Genomic DNA, 18,344 nt, shown 5'->3' on the forward strand with positions numbered 1-18,344 from the left:
TAGTCAAACGGCCTAGTTAAGATCTTGCCCCATGACAGACAAGCTGCTGCTGCTTCTCTCAGAGAATCAGAGAACCATCAGCAATAAAGCAGTAGCATTTTGATATCATTTCAAAAAAAAAAAAATCTGTATTTTCATTGAAACTTGTCATTTCCCTTTACTTGGGAGATTAAGTACAGAACTGTCTTGATCTCTATGAACACCGACCCTGGGCCCATGCTCCCTTCTTCTGGCCCCACTGTAATCCAAGTTCAGCCTCTCGTTCTTGAACACACACTAGTATCCCCACTCCAACCCAAAAGGGATCTGGTTTGGAGAAGCAAGGCTGAGAGACGCCTGTACACAGGGCTGTTTATTTGCAGCACAGCAATGAAGACAAATGACACAGATGAAGAAAAATGCAAGACACAGGAGCCTGATCCTCCATCCTCGTGGATCAAAACTGTTCTGACAGCAATTCACACAACCTCTGAGAGACGGTCTCTTTACTCGTGCGCAGCGTGAGTCGGTACATCTGAAACAGAACACGGCAGGTCAGTGGCCACATGCGGGCTCGTGCACCCTCAGCAGAGTGCTCTGGGACAGCAGATGGCCCCTCGGGCTCCCCTGCTCAGCAATTCCCTGGAGGCACCCACATTTTTACAAAGACTTAGGCAAACACGTATACTCTCAAGCACCTAAAATACAAAAAGTTTAACAATTAACAAGTGGCAGCAACATGTGGAGCATGCTGCAGATGGGGCACAGAACTCTGGAAAACTGGGTGCCCAGACCGAAGGAGCCTGCAGCTCATCCCAAGTAAAGGAAAGACAGCTGCACAGAGGCACACGGCAGCTCTACTCAGAATGGTCCCACACTGGGAGAGCCCAGGTGCCCATCCATAGGACTAGGTAAGCCCACGGGGACCCAAAGGGCACACACACACACACAGCTACAGGGCTGAGTACTGGAGGGCAGGGCCAGGCTGGCCCAACAGCAGCCCCACAGTGGCGGCCTCCACAAGAGGTTGAGAATGATGGAGAGCAGACCTCAGGGAACTTTCTGGGGTGACAGAAATGGTCTATGTACCAGCAGGGTGGTGGAGGTTACACAGGTGTACACATCTATGGGAACTCCTCAGATGACTCCACTTAGAACACACGTGACACCACAACAAGCACACAACTTGGGTGTATATAACAATTTCCTCAAGAAGTCTGACCTGGGCTTGCAGATTTGGTTCCAAACGCAGTAAGCATCCAATTTGGGTGGTTTTGGTGTGTATGATACCAGCCCCCACGAAATTTGCAGGATTAGGATCTACGTCTTCAAGGAGTGCAGAACCAAACCCAATGATCTGTGCAATAGACAGGCATGCAGGGCAGTGAGACTGGGGACCTTGGAGGGACAATAACACAACCGACCAACCTCCAGAGACCAGGAAGCACCCCAACCCTGGGAATGCCCATCAGTGGGCCTTACCTTGGCTTTGGTGATTTCTGTGTCCATCGGGTGCTTTGCTTTGAAAATGTTCTGCACTTCCTGTTGGGGACTGTGAGGTATAATCAGGAGTCACCACCTCGAGCCTGGTCAGTATGGGAGGACCGAGCCCTGCCCTCTGCCCCATGGCCCTGCACTCACCTGCTCAGCTGCTTCCAACGCTGAAAGAAATCCTGAGAAGCCATTTCTGTGGGCTGGAAAAATTTGTTGAGTGTGATAGGCAGCTTAACGGACACATTCTGAAAGGTTCCCCCATACCTACGGGTAAGATGGAGACGCAGTGAGCAGGGCACAAGGGCAGCTGGAAATCCTAACACTCAACTAGACAACCAAAACCCTAATGTGCCAATCAGCAGGGCACAGGGAATGTCTGCTGCTGTGGTCGGGGGGTGGGGGATGGAATGTTCTGGAAGGGTGGCACAGCCTCTATATGCACATCCAGGGGTGCTGCTCCAGCCAGACACCACTAGGCCCATCAGACTAGGTCAAGGATGGGCCTCAGGCAGGATGGCCCAGCTAAGGCTTCCACATCTCCTCACTTTTCCTCATAGCCCATTTCCTACAACTCCAAGTTGGTTTAAATTGTATGGGATTTTTCCTTTTTGCTATGAAAAGAGACTAAAAAAAGCATTTGCCTACAGAATGAAACAAAAATTTGCAGGTCTATTTCCCTAAATTCTACAAAGTACGGTCTTCAGTTCTCTGTGTTTTTAATGTTCGAAAACATGCTGTTCCAAAACTTGAACCGTACAAACACCCTACAGAAATCAGTTATTCACATACATTCTGTCCTACTCACTGACAAATGACAGCCAGGATCAGAGTAGTAATACAAAATCCATTTTTTTTTTTTAATAATCAAAACGTAGGGCGCTGGGGTGGCGTGGGGTGGCTCAGTTGGTGTCCAACTCTTGATTTCACTCAGGCTGTGATCTTGGGGTGCTGGGATCAACCCCGCATCAGACTCTGCACTTAGCTGGGAGCCTGAGATTCTTTCTGCCCACCGCCCCCCGCTCTTCCTTCTCTAAAATAAAGAAGTCTTTTAAAACAACCAAAATGGGGACGCTCAGTGGTTGAATGTCTGTCTGCCTTCGGCTCAGGTCGTGATCCTAGGGTCCCAGGATCGAGTCCCGCATTGGGCTCCCCACAGGGAGCCTGCTTTTCCCTCTGCTTATGTCTCTGCCTCTCTCTCTCACTCTCTCTCCCATTCTCTCTCATGAAAGAGCACAGGACCTCAGAAATAGCGCCGTCTCACAGTGGCCTCCCAGGACCCTGCACACACCTTCTACATGCTGTGCACCTAACACTGCAGTGTGCATGGTGGGTGATGCCACTCATCTGGGTTACCCACTTAGCCCTCACAACAACCTCCAAAGGAAGGATGTGGAGACTCGCCTAGGACGAAGGACTCCCAAGGACATGGCTCTGTGCAGGCATGACCCCACAGCCCCAAGCTCCAAGCCAAAGTAGGCTGGTCATTCAACTCACTGGCCCATGAGCTCCTTACCTGAACTGGATGTTGAGGACTGGTGCCTCCGTGAAGTCAGACACACACTCTATGTTCACAACCTGTTGCACCTGGGCTCCACCATCCACAGTCGGGTCCACGGGCTTGGTCTGCAAGCTCAGATGTGTATGTGTCAAGGAGGCCATGTTGACATGTCAACACTGGAGAATTATGCCCAAGCCAAGTAAGCCCCGGAATGTTATAGAAGGGGGTCTGTAAGAGAGCTCATGCTCCTCATCTTGGAAGAAATCATTAATACAGTTGATCCTACACACGTTATTTTTAATGACTGATTGGAAACACTTGCCTTTAACAATCTATGTTCAACATTTACCTTAAAATAAAAACACAGACCTGGCCTGTTGCAAACAGGTTGCTGCTTCAATCACCTCCTTGGCGGGGGTTGGGGGGGCGGGCAGTATCCTTGTCAGGTGAGCTGGGGCATTCGATGCCTCACTCTGGTTGGCCCATCCTTGGAAAAAGATCTGGATACCGGAGCTGGCATCAGCCGGTCCTACTCTAACCACGTTTCTGGTACTTATGGGGACAAGGCTGCAACCTGAACACAGCCGCTGAAGACCAGCACAGCATAGTGCAGGTGTGAGGCCCTGGGGCCAGGCAGCCACAGCCCACACTCACTCTGCTGTCAGCAGCCGCTCTCTCAGGAAGACTCCCGGAGGAGACCAGAGCTCAGAGGGGCTTAAACATCATGTGACAGGAGAATGAAAAAAGGGAAAACAAAAGTGAGTCTGTGGAACCAAACAGTCTGGCAGCAGATGCCTGCATGCCAGCTTCCCACATGCTACCAGCAGCTCCCCTGAAATGAGGAGACAGTGGCTCAAGGCTGCCACAGCCCCAGAACATCTGGCTCTCCTGATAAAGAACAACTTCCTCAAAACCCTCCACTAAATCCCAAATGCCCATCTGCCAGGGGACACAGAAGAGATGAAACCAAGGATATTCGTCTGAAGGTCGTCTGAACAGATCAGTGTTGGAGTGAAATTTAAAAACTGCGTGGAGGTCTTATTTCCATAAAATATAAACATCCGACCTAGAAGGGAAACCACGATTCACAATGTTTCACACACATCCTGAACATTAACAGTGAAAACCACAAGAGTCACTGTTATCATCCAAACTCCAGGGGAGGGCCAGGGTCACGGGTGGACAGGGAGTCATGGTGCCCCCTGCTGGGAGAACACCAGCTCTCCATCTAAGATGTGGCCTTTCTTGGGAGAGCGCCCTGACTGGGACCAGTGACCTGGGAGCTCGAAAGGAGGCCTGGCCAGACCTGCCTCCCCAATACCAATGCCCCTGGTCAGCATGGCTGGACCTTCTGAGCTCAGAATGGAAAGTAAACTTCAAATACCCCACTGAGGACAAACTGCAGCTCCACCCCCTGGCCCCTGAATGCAGGGGGCAGTCACAGCCCAGAAGACGGACACCTCACCACCCGTTCCCAGCACAGAGTTCCCAGGAGGTTTTTGTTAGTCCATACAATGTCCCTAAAACATCCCTGGAAAGCAGATGCACTCTTTCTCTCCTGCTATTCACACCTGCTTTTGTTCCTACATGGAAACCTGCATCCTCAAAAGGCTCAGAGACGACGCCCAAGAGGGAAGCAGGTAGTCCTTGGTCCTCAAGCCCTCCCAGCAGCACCCCAACAGTCAGTGGACAGTTTTCTTGGGGGGACGCTCAAAAGTGCTTTTTTTTTTAATTTGGTAAAATACATGTAACATAAAATGTACCATCTTCACCATCTCTAAGCCCACAGCTCAGGCGCACTACACACATTCACACTGTTGTGCAGCGTTCCCACTGTTCATCTCCAGGACTGTCCATCATCCCTAACAGAGACTCTGTCCCCCTGAGACATCAACCCCTATCTCTCCCCCAACACTGACCACTGTTCACTTTCTGCCCCCAGAGACAATGACCACATCCCTCCCCTGGCCCTGTGACCATCCACTCTCTGTCCCCAGGAAACACTGACTCTCGTCCCTCCCCTGGTCCCTGTGACCACCGTCAACTCTTTGTCCCCAGTAGACATTAACCCCATCCCCTCCAGCCCAGTGGCCACTGCCCACTTTCTGTCCCCAGGAGACAATTACCCCATCCCTCCCCCGGCCCTTTGACCACTGTCCACTCTCTGTCCCTGTGAATCTGGAGACTCTAGGGACCTGTGTGGTGGAATTCTGCAGGATATGTCCCCTGGTGTCTGGCCTGTGTCACTCAGCATCACGTCCCCCAGGTCCACCCATGCTGTGGTAGGTGTCAGCGCATCCCTCCTTGTTCAGGCTGAGTGACCATCTAGCATACAGATGGCCAGATTTATCCCCTTGTCCACTGATGGACACTTGGGTGGCTCCCATGTATCAGCTGCCGTGAACATGGGTGTAGAGCTTCCACTCCAGTTCCTGCTCTTGACTCTGGATAAATATCTACAAGGGGAATTGCTGGATCATATGGTCATTCCATTCTCGATTTTCAGAGGAACCTCCACATTGTCTTCCAGAGCAGCTGCACCAGCTTCCATCCCCGCCGACTGGACAGTGAACGAGGGTCCACCCTCCACATCCTCCCACACAGGTTTCTGCATTCTGCTGACAGTAGCTGTCCTGAGGACTCGAGGAGGATCCTCATGTCAGCTTTGATCTGTGCGTCCCTGATGGGGAGTGACATCGGGCATCTCCCCGAGCCCACTGGTCAGCACTATGTCTTCTCTGGAGAGATGTCTGCTCCGGTCCTCTGCCCATCTTTGAACCAGGCTTTTTTTTTAATTATTGAAATTTAGGACTTTTCTGTGTACTCTGGAAACTGAACCTTATCAGATGCGTGACATGCACATATTTTTTTCTGCTTATTGTTTCTGATTGAAGATTTTCATTAAGTAATTAAAGCACATACCCAAATTCTGCCGGAATTCAGACTTCAGTCCAATTTGAAGCAGCTGATTTTCAAACAGCACACCGTTATTTTTACAGACGAATCTGGGAGGAAGGGACAGCATGTAAGTCCCTCAGAGCCACCCAATGAAAATATAAAGATTTTTTTTTAAGATTTTATTTATTTATTTTGAGAGAGACAGAGATAGCAACAGAGAACACAAAATAGGAGGAGAGGAAGAAGCAGGCTTCCCACTGAACAGGGAGCCCGACGCGGGGCTTGATCCCAGGACCCTGAGACTATGACCTGAGCTGAAGGCAGACATTTCACCCACTGAGCCACCCAGGTGCCCCAAAAATATAAAGATTTGCTTTGAAAAAGAGTGTAACAAACAAAAAAGCCAGAAAAGGCTCTATGGGACTCAAAGTAATGGTAAAGTAGAAAAGTATTCTAGACAACACCAGTTAAAGTGCCCACTAGAGACCTGGGATGTAGTCACACAGGACAGGGCAGGACAAAGTTCTGCCCTCCACAAGGGCTGGCTTCTCCATGACTCAAGCATGCACACCAGGGCCCAACACACACTCTCAGGCCAGACCTGATGCAGGGCGCTGGCCACAGATCTGGGGGTAACCACTAGCAGAGCAGCCAGGCCACCTCAAGCAATGCCCACCCCTCAATGCAGGGTTAGTGTCTGCATCCCACAGAGGCCCAGGGTTTGACTCCCTACATGGTATCTACACTACACAGAATCAGGAAAATATAAAATAACGTGTATTCTAGTTTTGCTTAAATTTATCTCATATGTTACATATATATATTAAAGTGTCCTGGCCTCCTCTACCATAAATCACGATTACATGGTGAATCGAGACCAAAAGGGGCGAGGTGCAGCACAGTCACTGAGGCAGCAGGAGCCAGCCCTGCCTTCTGGACACCTGCTCTGGGGGCTCCCTAGTCCGCACATGGAGGAGGAGGCAAGCTCCACAGTGGGCAGTGGGGTGGGCAGGCAGGATGGGCACTGCCATGTGGAGCCCTCTATGATATCCAGGGACAGTGGGAAACAGATGCTCCATGGCAGCAGCCCCCATACCCTGAAATCTCTGAGTCCAACTGTGTTGCTGGCCTGGAGAAGCTCAGAGCCTGCACTCCCTGCCCTCACCCTGTTTTGTATAGAGGAGCCTGCAGGTACCCTACAGAGGTTCAGGTGCCGCTGTTGTGTATGCACGCCCACCAGTGTGGAACACCCTTGCAGTCCCCCTCATGTGGAGAAAGCCGCAGCAGAAATGGCTGGGCCTGGTCCACCTCAGCATCCACCCCACAGAGCTATGTTCCCCTTGGTCTCCACAGCTGCCCTTCCACCTCATCCAGCACCCTTATCTCAATACAATCGGCTCTCTGCCCAGCTCAAGCTGCTCAAGCTGCACATGAAGCCTCATAGAAAAAGTGCCTTCCACTCAGTACACACAACCATTTTCCACAATTACACCTGAGCTGTGTGATCTCAAGGGGACAAACACAAGTGACCAGACAGCAGGGCTCTAGGTCCACACACCCACAGGGCCACTGCTCCGCCCATACTTACCCCTCACCCTAATGCAGACCCAGGGAGGGGCCAGCCCGCTGCACCTGCACCCCACCCCCACATGCAAGGCCCTGCAGTGGTGGACATGGCCAGGCTGGTTTGGAGCAAACCAGTTTAAGCTGATATTTGTCAAGGGAGTGGCAAGGGCATTGACCTCTGACCGCTAGGTGATAGATGTAGCTTAACAACCAATACATAGTTGGATGGTGGGTTTTGAAGGACGGCCTCAGCCACAGCCTGACCCTGTGGGGTGAGAGGCTCCTGACGCCCGCCTACAAAGGCCTTCCCACACCCTGAGCTGTGCTACCTGCACCTCCACCCACACCCTGCCCACAGCAGCTAAGACACGGACAAGCTCCCTTTAGACAGCAGCCAGGGCTCCAGCTGCAGCAACTGCCCCCACGCCTCCTGCCCCCTCATACTCTATGCAGACCTGCACACACACGAGGACCCCAAACACCAGGTGAAGTCCCTGCCCTGGACCACTGCCCAAAACAATACACCCAGCTTAGAGCAGACACTCTCCCCAGGACACTCACTGCTTCAGCACCGAAGGCCTCACAACCTGGGGTCTGTGGTGCTTTTCAATGTCCAACTCAGCACTTCTAGAAGCCAAAGATGGTAACTGACATCCATCCAAATCTGCCTCTCTCCTCCTCATCTTCAACAAGCAACAGGAAGCAAGAAGAAGCAGACCCTATGAACCCCAAGAGAGGAAAACTGCAAAAGCACCAGAATCCTGGGGTCATGGCCATGACACCCCAGGACAAAGGCTCCTGTCCATCTGGCTGGCCTGCCCCCACCTCCTGGCCAGATTTAAGACCAGCAGAGACACAAGGGACAGAGAGCAGACAGGAAAAAGGTACGGAACCACACCACAAAAAAAGCAGGAAAGAAAACATGCCAGGAAGAACAATGTGGCATCTGGCATCCTGAAGACAGAAGAGGAGCCAAGTGGAGGACTGAAGCCTCGCTGAAGCCAGACGAGACGCAGGGAAGGCAGGGCTGCTAGAGGAGAAGATCGAACACACCTCACCTCAGGACAGACTGGGATACATACAGTGGGAGGGTGCAACAGAGGAGTGTGTCTGAACACAAAGGGAAGGTCGGACACCCACCAGGCACACAGCACACACAGGGGGGTTGTGGCCGGAGCTGGGGGTGCAGACCAGACAATGGCTGTAGGGCACCAGGGGCACAGCTGTGGAGGTACACACACTCATGGCCAGCCCCTGTGGTCTTTTTTTTTTTTTTTTTAACCTGATCTTCTTGAGAAAGTTGCTGCCTTTCTCTAGTGAGAACTGACAGTTCCTGAAGGTGCAGGGCTTGTCCAGGAGCAAACCTGCCTAGCATGGCTAGCGCCCTGAGCTCTGCCAGGAAGGGGCCTGGACAAGAAGGACCGAGGCCCCCTCCAACCAGCTGGTGCTGACTGTGGGCCCAGGGCAGGGGTCAGAGGCCGAGAGGGTCCCGGTCTTGAGGATATGAGAGACCAACTACCTGGCAAAGTTGTCTTCAGAGCCGGGAGCCAGCGGTGCAACCGCGGAGGGTGAGTCTGAGAACACATCCACAAGCAGCCCGCCAGAGGAAGGTGGGGGGCCCACAGGGGCAGGTGGTGCAGCCCCCAGACCCAAGAGGTCTGCGGATGGAGAAGGTGTGGACTGGAAAAGAGGGAAAAAGAGGGTCAGTGGGGAACCTTTAGGCACACCATCACCTGCACCCCCCACCCACATCTCCCACGAGGCTGCTCTGGGCAAGTGTCCAGCACAGGAGGGGTGACTGCACCCCAAAGTCAAGCCTGAAGCCACAGCTGGAGGATCAGTCACAATCTCACACAACTAGAAAAACAGTCAACCTTCTTTTACGAAGATTATTTAAATGGGAAAAAAGTTCTGAAAACGCTTTTGCCACGAAAGAGATCAAAAAGAAGACCCCACATGCCACTGTCAACCTTCCCAAGCAGAAGTCAGCATGAGAGATGAAGTCAGCAAGGAACTCAGGGCACACTCTTGGTTTAACTGTAGGTCTTACTGAGTCACAGATAAAAACCCTATAGAACATACATTAAAAAAAAAAAAAATTGCTTCTGATACTAAGCAAAAGACAAAGCAAACAAATCACTGAGGGACCACGCCCCCCACTAAGCACTCACCCAGCTGACACATACATTCTGACCCTGCATCTGAGAGGCCGCAGGGCTCTGGTTACTGCTGCAGCAGTGCTGCCATAAGAACCAGGGATGAGCAGCTCAGCCCTCATCTTGAATGACTTTTGAGTGTTCCACTGAGTGTTCACGAAGATACAAGTTAGTTTGGAATTATCCGAGACCCCATCCTGATGCCATTTTACACTGCTGCATGAATATTTGGCTGGGTTTTCATGTACATTCATCTTTCCAGGAATGCAGCTACCCTACGAGCTGAAGGAGGCCTTTCCTCCTTCCCTTTCTTTCCTCAGCACGTAGGCACCCACCCTGGGCACTGGTCAGTCACACCCATGGGCAAGGCCTCTGCCCACCACCTGCTCCCAGTGTGGCCATACTAACCAGTTACATATGAAAATCAATATTAATATAAATAACTGCTCATTCCTCTTTCAAATTTAGTTAGTACACTGAATTTCCAAAAAATTATATGTGTCACTATGCAATACCATGTACAAACTCCACTCCAAGGTAAAGGAGGTATTACAAAACATGTGCTCTGCAAAGAGGGTGTGGGTCTGACGGGGCTGAGGACCCTCCTCTGTGTGATGGCCCCTCCTTCCCTGAGGCTAGAAGGGGAGGGAGGTGTGCAGTGCACCAAGACCAGCCCTGCAGGGGCTGCTGGCAGAGAAGAGGGGCTGGGCTCCTCAGGAAGGGGAGTGGCACTAATCACCTGGGCCCCAGGAGAAGGGACAGGGACCACAGAGGAGCTGTCAAGAGACGGAATATGAGAAATTTCTGCAACATCAGTATAGGTCTAGATGGGACCTCTAAAGGTGGCTCCTGGCCCTCACTACACCTATGACAGTACTCCTGATGGCACAGCTTCTCATCACACTGTCATTGTTGGAGTCTAACTATCTGAGGGGCATTATGAATTATGCAAGGAAGGTGTCTGTCATAGCTGACAGACCTGCAGCCTAAACGGGGATTATTTCCCCTCTGCCACCTATTCCAAGATCTTTACCACTTGTTCCTGAATAATGGTTCAAATGTTTGTTTAAAACTTCTTTTTTTTTAAGATTTTATTTATTTATTCATAAGAGACACACAGAGAGAGAGGTAGAGACATAGGCAGAGGGAGAAGCAGGCTCCCTATGGGGAGCCCAATATGGGGCTCGATCCCTGGACCCCAGGACCACAACCCGAGCCAAAGTCAGACACTCAACCACTGAGCCACCCAGGCACCCCTAAAATTTATTTATTTGAGAGAAAGAGAAGGAAAGAGAGTCTCAAGCAGACTCTGAACCAAGGGCAGAGCCCAATGCAGACCTCAGTCCCAGGACCCTGAGATCGAGACCTGAGCTGAAGCCAAGAGTCAGAAGCTTCACCAACTGAGCCACCCAGGCACCCTGGGGCTCAAATGTTTTTGTTTTTGTTTTTTAAGATTTTATTTATTTGAAAGAGAGAAAGAAAGAGAAAGAGAGAGCATGGGTACACATGAGCAGAGGGAGGGGCAGAGGGAGAGGGAGAAGCAGGCTCTTAGCTGTGTTGTGAGCCTGAGGAGGTGGAGCTCAATCCCAGGGCTGTAGGACCCCAAGACCACAACCTGAGCCACAGTCAGGCACCCCCACACTTCTTAAAGTACGAAAATATTTTGTCCAGGGGCACCTGAGTGGCTCAGTCGCTTAAGTGTCCAACGCCTGATTTTGGCTCAGGTCATGATATCTGGGTTGTGAGATCAAGTGCCACATCAGGCTCTGCACTCAGCAGGGAGTCTGCTTAGAATTCTCTCCCTCTGCCCCTCCCCACACCCACATAGATGCATGTGCCCTTGCTTGCTCATTCTCTCTAAAAAATTTTAAAATTTTTAAGAAGAAAAAAAGAGAATCTTTTGCTCAGTTAAGTCAAATAGCACCCCAAAAGTTATAAGAGTTTTACAAAAGTAAGGCTGTTCTGTTGGGAGAACCCACCTGGACAAACACTCCCTTTCTAGATCCCCTGTGCAGGTCTGCCCCAAGGCAGGAGTGCTGAGATCCACTGCCTCTTTGCTGCCTCCTCCTCCTTCCAGGACTCAGGGAGACCCTGCCCAGGGAGTCTAGTCTGCCTGGCACCCATCCACACAAGTTACTCCTCCTCACCTTGACGGCAACAACAGCAGGAACCAGAACAGCAAGGAGAGTCTCGCATGCCCACAGAGTGCATGTTGGCTCCAAGCTCCACTACCAGCCTGAAAGCCCCAGGAGGACTGGGAAGTCTCCACATATCCACCAGAAGTGGCCGTGGCGCCATCACAGACACTCACCATGCATATTCACCACACACAGACAAGCAACCAGAAGGCACAGGTGTCAAAGCCCCAGGCCCATGGAAGGTAGACCCAACCCAAGGAGATCAGCCTGTTACAAAGAAAACATTCTTCCAGCATCGTCCATGATCCTAAGTAAGACATGCTGACTGATGCTACTCCACAGTAAAACACACCAGTTTTCCACATAAAATCCAGGTATCTCAATGCCATTTTGAGGCAGGGCCTCCCCTTTGAGGTGGAAGGAAGACTAGAAGAAAGTTTCAGCCAAGAGAGACACCTTTCCCTTTTGTCCTGCTTCTCCTGCTCCCTTTGGAGGGGTCTCTGATCCAACCCCCCAGGAATCTGAGCACTGAGGACAAATGAGAACTCATGTTATCATGATACTGTCCACAGTACTGCCATTTCTCAGCTCAGAAGGGGCATCCCCTCAACAACCACAAACATCTACCCACCAGGCACCCCTAACAGTCAAGCAGAAAGCTCATAGCCTGAAGTTAAAACATTTGCCGAATTAACCTGCAAGAAAACCTCCCTCCTCCCCATTCCCGAGAATGTGCCTTATCAACAACTAGTTAAATCTTACACCTTCTCAAAGTGAGGCTCACATCCAGCATCAGTAAGGGGCCAATGGATTCCCAAGGGCCACAGCCTGGGTGCAGCTGGGCAAACCAGATGTGGCCCAAGGCCTAGTACGTGTACACCTCTCAGGAAAAATCAAGAACCAAATAAGGAGAAACCAGTGACAATTGTCAGAATTGACATTAAAGCCTATTTCCTGTGCTTACATATGTGTGCTCAGCTGGCAGCTGGAGCTGCTGGAAAGGAGGAGGGTGTGGGGCTGCCTCCCAAGGCAGACAGGCATCATAGTTTCTCCTGGACGACAGCCCCATCCTGCATTGTATGTGTCCGTCTTCAGATGACACCACTGGCAGTGGAGCCACTGCCCCCAGCACCGAGGGAAGAACCCACCCTGGTGTAGCACAAACACCAGCTCACACACAAGCCCACAGGTGCACTGCCTCCAGACATCAGGCCACTTCACAAATATAATCTATTGACAAAACCCTGGCACTCAGATGACCTTTGGGACCTCCTCACAAACAAGTGTCCATGTGCCCTGGGGCACCTAGAAGGAGGGAGAGGTCAGTCATTGCCTTCAAGGCTCAGGTCCACTCTGTGCCCAGGGGACAGGTGCAAAGGCATGGAGTTTAAAAAGCCAGCCCTGTACGTTACCCAGGGACAAAGGGATGATGACCACCTGGAGAAAAAGCATGTATTTATCATTCACCACAAAACCAATTTGTGAAATTCAACTGCCAGAAATCAGGGAGCAGGCATCACACAGAAACACACCAGAAGATCCAGACTAAAATCACTTCCAGAAAGAAGGCATCGGGGCTCCAGAGACTTCTGTCACCATGGGGACCCCAATTCCAGGGCCCAGTGAGGCCTGAACATAGGGTTCATGGCAGGCCCAGTGTCCTAAGCTCAAAGGCCAGACACATGGTCAATAGGGGCACACAAGCAGACCTGGGGACAGGCAAGGAGACCCCACCAAAGAGCACCAGGACTCAGACACAAGCACACGCTTGACAAGCAAACCTCCACAGCCCTGGTCTGTCCACATATGGACACACATCCCCCCTGACACCCCTCCTCATAATGGCCACCTGATAGCACTAAGAAGTACTGTTCACATCACTGGACCAAGATCCCAGAAAGGAAACAAAGCTCTCTAGAATTCCTTCTGCAACAGACAAGCAGAAAGCCCGTGGTTGTGGGGAGAAAGGCCCAGCACCCAGGTGGCGGCTGCATGGCGGGGCTGGTGTGCACGTTCTCACAAAGCTCCTGCTCCAATCAGGAAGAGTCAAGAAACAACTCTCAGAACTCCATCTCCCATCTGACAAACATCAAAGGACATGTTTTCATTTATATGTGAATATTTTCACCATGTCACACAGAAAAGAAAAACTGGTTCTAATCCAATTCACCACTGAAAACCTCAAAGAACAGGATGAGGTGGGTCAGTCTGCTCCAAATCAACAAGGAGTAATTGGACAGGTCTCCTACATGATGAGGCAGTCCTGCAAGAGCAGTGAGTGACTGCATCATCTGAATCAAAGTTAGGACAGAGAAGAGCTGGACCCTTGGCAGAGGTCTGAAGGATGGCCTGAAATTTGGAGCAGGCACCTGGGTAAGAAAAGCTTCTGGAGGTCATGGGGAAAGGAGAGGTGAAGACCTAGGCTCAGTCCCACCGCTATGTTCTCAGCACATACGGTCAGACTCAACACAGAATTCTCCCCACCAGGCAAACACTCTGCTGGCCCCGAATCTAGGAGAGCAGGCAACCCAGGAGCTCCAGCTGGGCACTGGCATCAGGAAGGGACCCACCGCGGCGCTGGCCGGGGCAGGCTCAGGGCCCCCATTGACATCTGCGCTCCTCTCCCGCTTAGCATCCTCCAGGTCTGTCACAGTGTTTGGGCCCTTCTTCTTCTTGAGCTTGGCCAGGATGGAAGACTCACGCTCTGGAAAAGGCGGCATCTCCTCCAGGACGGTTGCCTGGAGAAAGAAGCGCCAGGTGACCAGAGTTCAAGGCCCTGCAGCCTCCAGCCCCAAGACAAGTGACAACATAGCAGGGCGGGAGAGGCCAGAGCCTACCAGGATGTCGGTGCTGGCCACTGTGCTGAGCCTCAGATACTCCACGGCCCGCTGCTGCAGCTCTACATCCGCGTTCTTCAGCTGGCTGTCGCTGCGCAGCACATCCTGAATGGTGGTTTTCACCTCCGGAAAGAGGTTCACAAATTTGATGTAGGTAGACAAGAGCAGCGCCCTGGTGGGGACGCTGCACAGGTGGAACTTGGAGTGTAACAAGTTGAACTGGATCAGGGGGCTGCAGGGCAGAGACAGGTGGAGGCAGTCAGCCCTTGTCTCAGACACCCCGTGCATCTCACCAGCAGGTTAAGCGGGGAGCGGCTCTGGGAAATGGACCCACGTTCAGCCAGAGCCACTCCCATAAAAGAGAAGAATATGCCAGCAGGCACGCACCTCCAACTCTGGACTGAGTGCGAGCTTCCTCTCTAATAATGTCAGCCATATGACCACATGGCTGTCATCAACTAGAATCTCTGTTTTTATACAGCTTGAAGGAAAATAAAAGTATATGAATCCAGAGCTAAAGTGTTCTTGTTCTGGCTCTCCCAACAAGCAGGTAAGGACATCTGCCAGCCTTGACTCTGCCATCAGGTGAGGACCAGGAGGCAGAGAGCCAATATCACAACACAGTGCTCACCCGACTCCCACAGGCTCTCTCACCTGGATCTCGGGTCCCCAGCTATCAAGTTTCCAAACTCCCCCAGGATGTAGCCACCCACTTTGACCAGGTTCTCATGGCACGCCGGAGCCTGGAGAGCCTGTAAAACAGTGAGCACGATGAGCCCGAGGCACAGGAGCTCACAGCATAGGTGACAGAGCTAAGAGGCATCTGAGGTCAGAGTAGAGCCACTAAGTCATGACAATGCACCACAACTAAATAGAACTCGGGTCGGTTTCTGTATGTTAGTGCAAGCTTCCAGCAAAGCTTCCAGGAGACCCTCCTGGCTTTAGCACCCACCCCTTCCTTCTCTTCCCACCACTTCTATAGGTACATCAGAAGCAGCGGAGCCCCAGAAGCAGCGATGTGGCCAATCCCAGCCCTGGGACGAGAGCTGTGCTCTACTCAGGCCCCAGGTGGGGGCAGGTGCACATCAGCATCCTCCTGGGGGCACATGTCCCTCACCAATGGAGGCCCTGCTCGTACTGGAGACAAGGCTCAAGCAGAGGAGGTGTCCACAGCATGAGCTAGGACCTCTCAGAATAGCGGGTAGGAGACATGAGGGAAGCCAGAACCCCACACTTTATCCAGAGAGGGGCATCCGGACCATACCTCGAACACCGTCTTGGCAGCATAGCCCTGCACATCGTCCCGGTTGATGACAATCTGAATGACACGGTACCACACCTCTTCACTCACATAGTCACCAGCAATCCGGATCAGGTTGAGGATGGTGTCCACGTACCACGTGTAGTCCACAGCATACTTCTCCGCCAAGATGGCAACCTTCAGCACCTGCAGAGGGTAGAGTCTCAGGGCAGGTGTTCCAGGCCCCACAGCAGCAGCAGCAACAGTAGTGGTAGCCATGGCGGCAGCAGGAGCAGCACCGGGTGCTTCCCTACGTCAACTCCAAGGGTTCAGAAGGACCGACGCATGTGCCAAAGCTTGCATGTGCAAAAAGCTTCCCATCCAATTCTCAATAGAGCCCAGAAAGTTTAAGACTTGCAGATTTAACTGGGGAAAACCAAACTACCCTCCAGAAATAAACTCAGAGAGACACAGTCTAGGAAAACACACAGGAGGGCTGGATCATTGCTACAGGAGGACACAAAAGCCTCACCCTGCATTGCCACCCGACTACAGCCTTGGCATGGGTCCCCCTGGGTCTCCTCCTGCTCTGGCCAGGTTTTCTCAACACTCTCCCGTCTACTCTTTGTGGGAGACCCCACACACTCGTTTCCCCCTACACACTGCAGAACACTCTAAGGGTCACATGCACTGCCCAGGGGCAATGGCACTGGGCTCTCCAAGAGCAGACCCTGGCTTCCTCACCCAGTCACCTTCTTGGGGGCACTAAGCCCTCTGAACAGCATCCGCTGTGAACACTAGACCCTGTCCTTCACACAGCTGCCCATGCTCACACCCCACCTTTCCACGCCTTCACCTTCCTAGAGCCTAGACCACCATCCAACTGCTTGGCCCGCCCTCTGGCGTCCACACCGACTCTCCATAGTGACGCCAGAGCAGCATTCCAAAACTCACTCTGCATCACTGCCCTCAGCTTAAAATCCTTTGATCCTAGAGCTTGCCCCAAAGCTGATCACACAGGGTTCCCCCGCCAGCATCTTCACTGCCTCTACCACACATGCCTCCTTGCCTCCCAGTGGCCCACCCCCCTGCACCTTCACCCTCTCCTGACAAGCTCACTGACACCTCCTGCAGAAGTCCCCCAACCCTTCACGACAATGCCTCCCAAGGCCCCCCACCCGAGGTCCAGAGCCCTGCCCCTGCCAATCCTTAGCCACTTTACAAGCAGGTCTGCCATCCTGCCTATGAGCTGCCTTCCCCATGGACAGAAAGGACCCTTGTGAGCAGGGCAGCACACAGAACATCAGGTGTGGCTGCCCAACAGCTAGTGTGACCCCAGGGCACATCCTCATACAGACCAGGCTGCACAGATGGGCAGACAGACCATTGACCTGGAAACAGAATGTTGGTCTTACTCCTCATATGACAAAAGCTGACTGAGGAACATCACTCATCATTTTAAAGGAAAAGCAGGAGCCAACACAGAGCTGGCTAACGTTCAAGACCTTAAAAACCTACCCAAATACACAGTCCATCTCTGCTCAGAACACACCAGCAGGGATAATGACTGTGCCCCAGTGACGACCGTGTCCCAGTGACTACCGTCCCCAGAGGCAGCTCCGCCCACACAGGCGTTAAGCCCAGGACCCGCTCCAAACACCTCCAAACATGACCCCCACCACCCAACACTCCCTGCATGTCTATTCCTGGAGCTTCCTCCTCACTTTACTGGTTGGGCATCAGTGCAGCTCCAGGGTTGCTTCCTCTGAGAAGCCTTCCTTGACCTTCTTCTCCAGGGCTGCACTGCTCCTCAGTGAAGCATGGCCATGTAGTAATTAAGCACGCCACTTAGCATTGAAGAGCTAGCAGCTGGCACAGCCTGGCCAGGGAGCCACAGCCATTCAATAAATGATCCCCTATAAACCTGAGTGTCTGATTGTAAGCGGAGTCACATATACCCAGAAGCTCTGAGCCTTTCATTTCCAAACCAAACACCAGCCTAGGAGCAATCCTGAGAGATACTTGTGGTGAGCTCTCATACTGGACACCTGCTCCCCAGGGCTCCCCACGAGGCCTCAGCTGCACCTTGCTACCCAGAACAACAAACAAGAAACACTTTTCATAGGAGACAGAGGCTGCAGGGTTGCTGACTTTGGCAAATGACCTCTCCACAAAGATTCACACTGAGCCCTCTGTGAATCACACACACTCAGGGCCCCCGTGTGCTGGCCACAGGATACCAGGAACCTGGTGTGCCCCAATTCTGCATCACCACAGCCTTCCCCACAGTCACCACGTGTGTGACTCTGACAAGGTGTTTGGTATATGCACCCACTTTGCTGATGATCTAATGCTGGAAATATCTACCAGGTAGGAAATGGTGGCTGTACTCAACATATCAGAGAGGAAGGAGTGTGTGCCCAGCACGTAAGCTATAATTCCAAGGTTTAATCTTGTAGACTTTTGCCCACAGGAATCTGAACTCGTGCTCACCTGAGTTGCAAAAGTATCTCACTGTGAGGGTCCCTGCTCACACAG

At 52.0% G+C, this 18,344-nt stretch overlaps 1 protein-coding gene across 4 annotated transcripts in view; it reads right to left on the reverse strand.

The window, feature by feature from the left end:
- Positions 1-339: 339 nt before the first annotated feature.
- The window catches only part of AP2A2 (adaptor related protein complex 2 subunit alpha 2), a 96,254-nt gene continuing 78,249 nt past the window's right edge, over positions 340-18,344 (reverse strand). For 2 of the 4 annotated variants that reach the window (XM_072790478.1, XM_072790477.1), the window contains exons 12-23: positions 15,831-16,013; positions 15,221-15,318; positions 14,567-14,798; positions 14,300-14,467; positions 8,955-9,115; positions 5,894-5,976; positions 3,946-4,037; positions 2,987-3,108; positions 1,621-1,737; positions 1,462-1,531; positions 1,202-1,336; positions 340-514 (exon numbers count right to left, since the gene is read on the reverse strand). In XM_072790478.1, the coding sequence (XP_072646579.1) occupies positions 437-514; positions 1,202-1,336; positions 1,462-1,531; positions 1,621-1,737; positions 2,987-3,108; positions 3,946-4,037; positions 5,894-5,976; positions 8,955-9,115; positions 14,300-14,467; positions 14,567-14,798; positions 15,221-15,318; positions 15,831-16,013 (1,539 nt within the window). In that variant the 3' untranslated portion in view covers positions 340-436. Of the gene's footprint in view, positions 515-1,201; positions 1,337-1,461; positions 1,532-1,620; positions 1,738-2,986; positions 3,111-3,945; positions 4,038-5,893; positions 5,977-8,954; positions 9,116-14,299; positions 14,468-14,566; positions 14,799-15,220; positions 15,319-15,830; positions 16,014-18,344 lie in introns of all 4 variants that reach the window. The other 2 variants (XM_072790475.1, XM_072790474.1) reach the window with 2 other exon arrangements.

The sequence above is a fragment of the Canis lupus genome, chromosome 21 (genome assembly GCF_048164855.1).
Source record: "Canis lupus baileyi chromosome 21, mCanLup2.hap1, whole genome shotgun sequence".
Classification (NCBI taxonomy): Eukaryota; Metazoa; Chordata; class Mammalia; order Carnivora; family Canidae; genus Canis; species Canis lupus.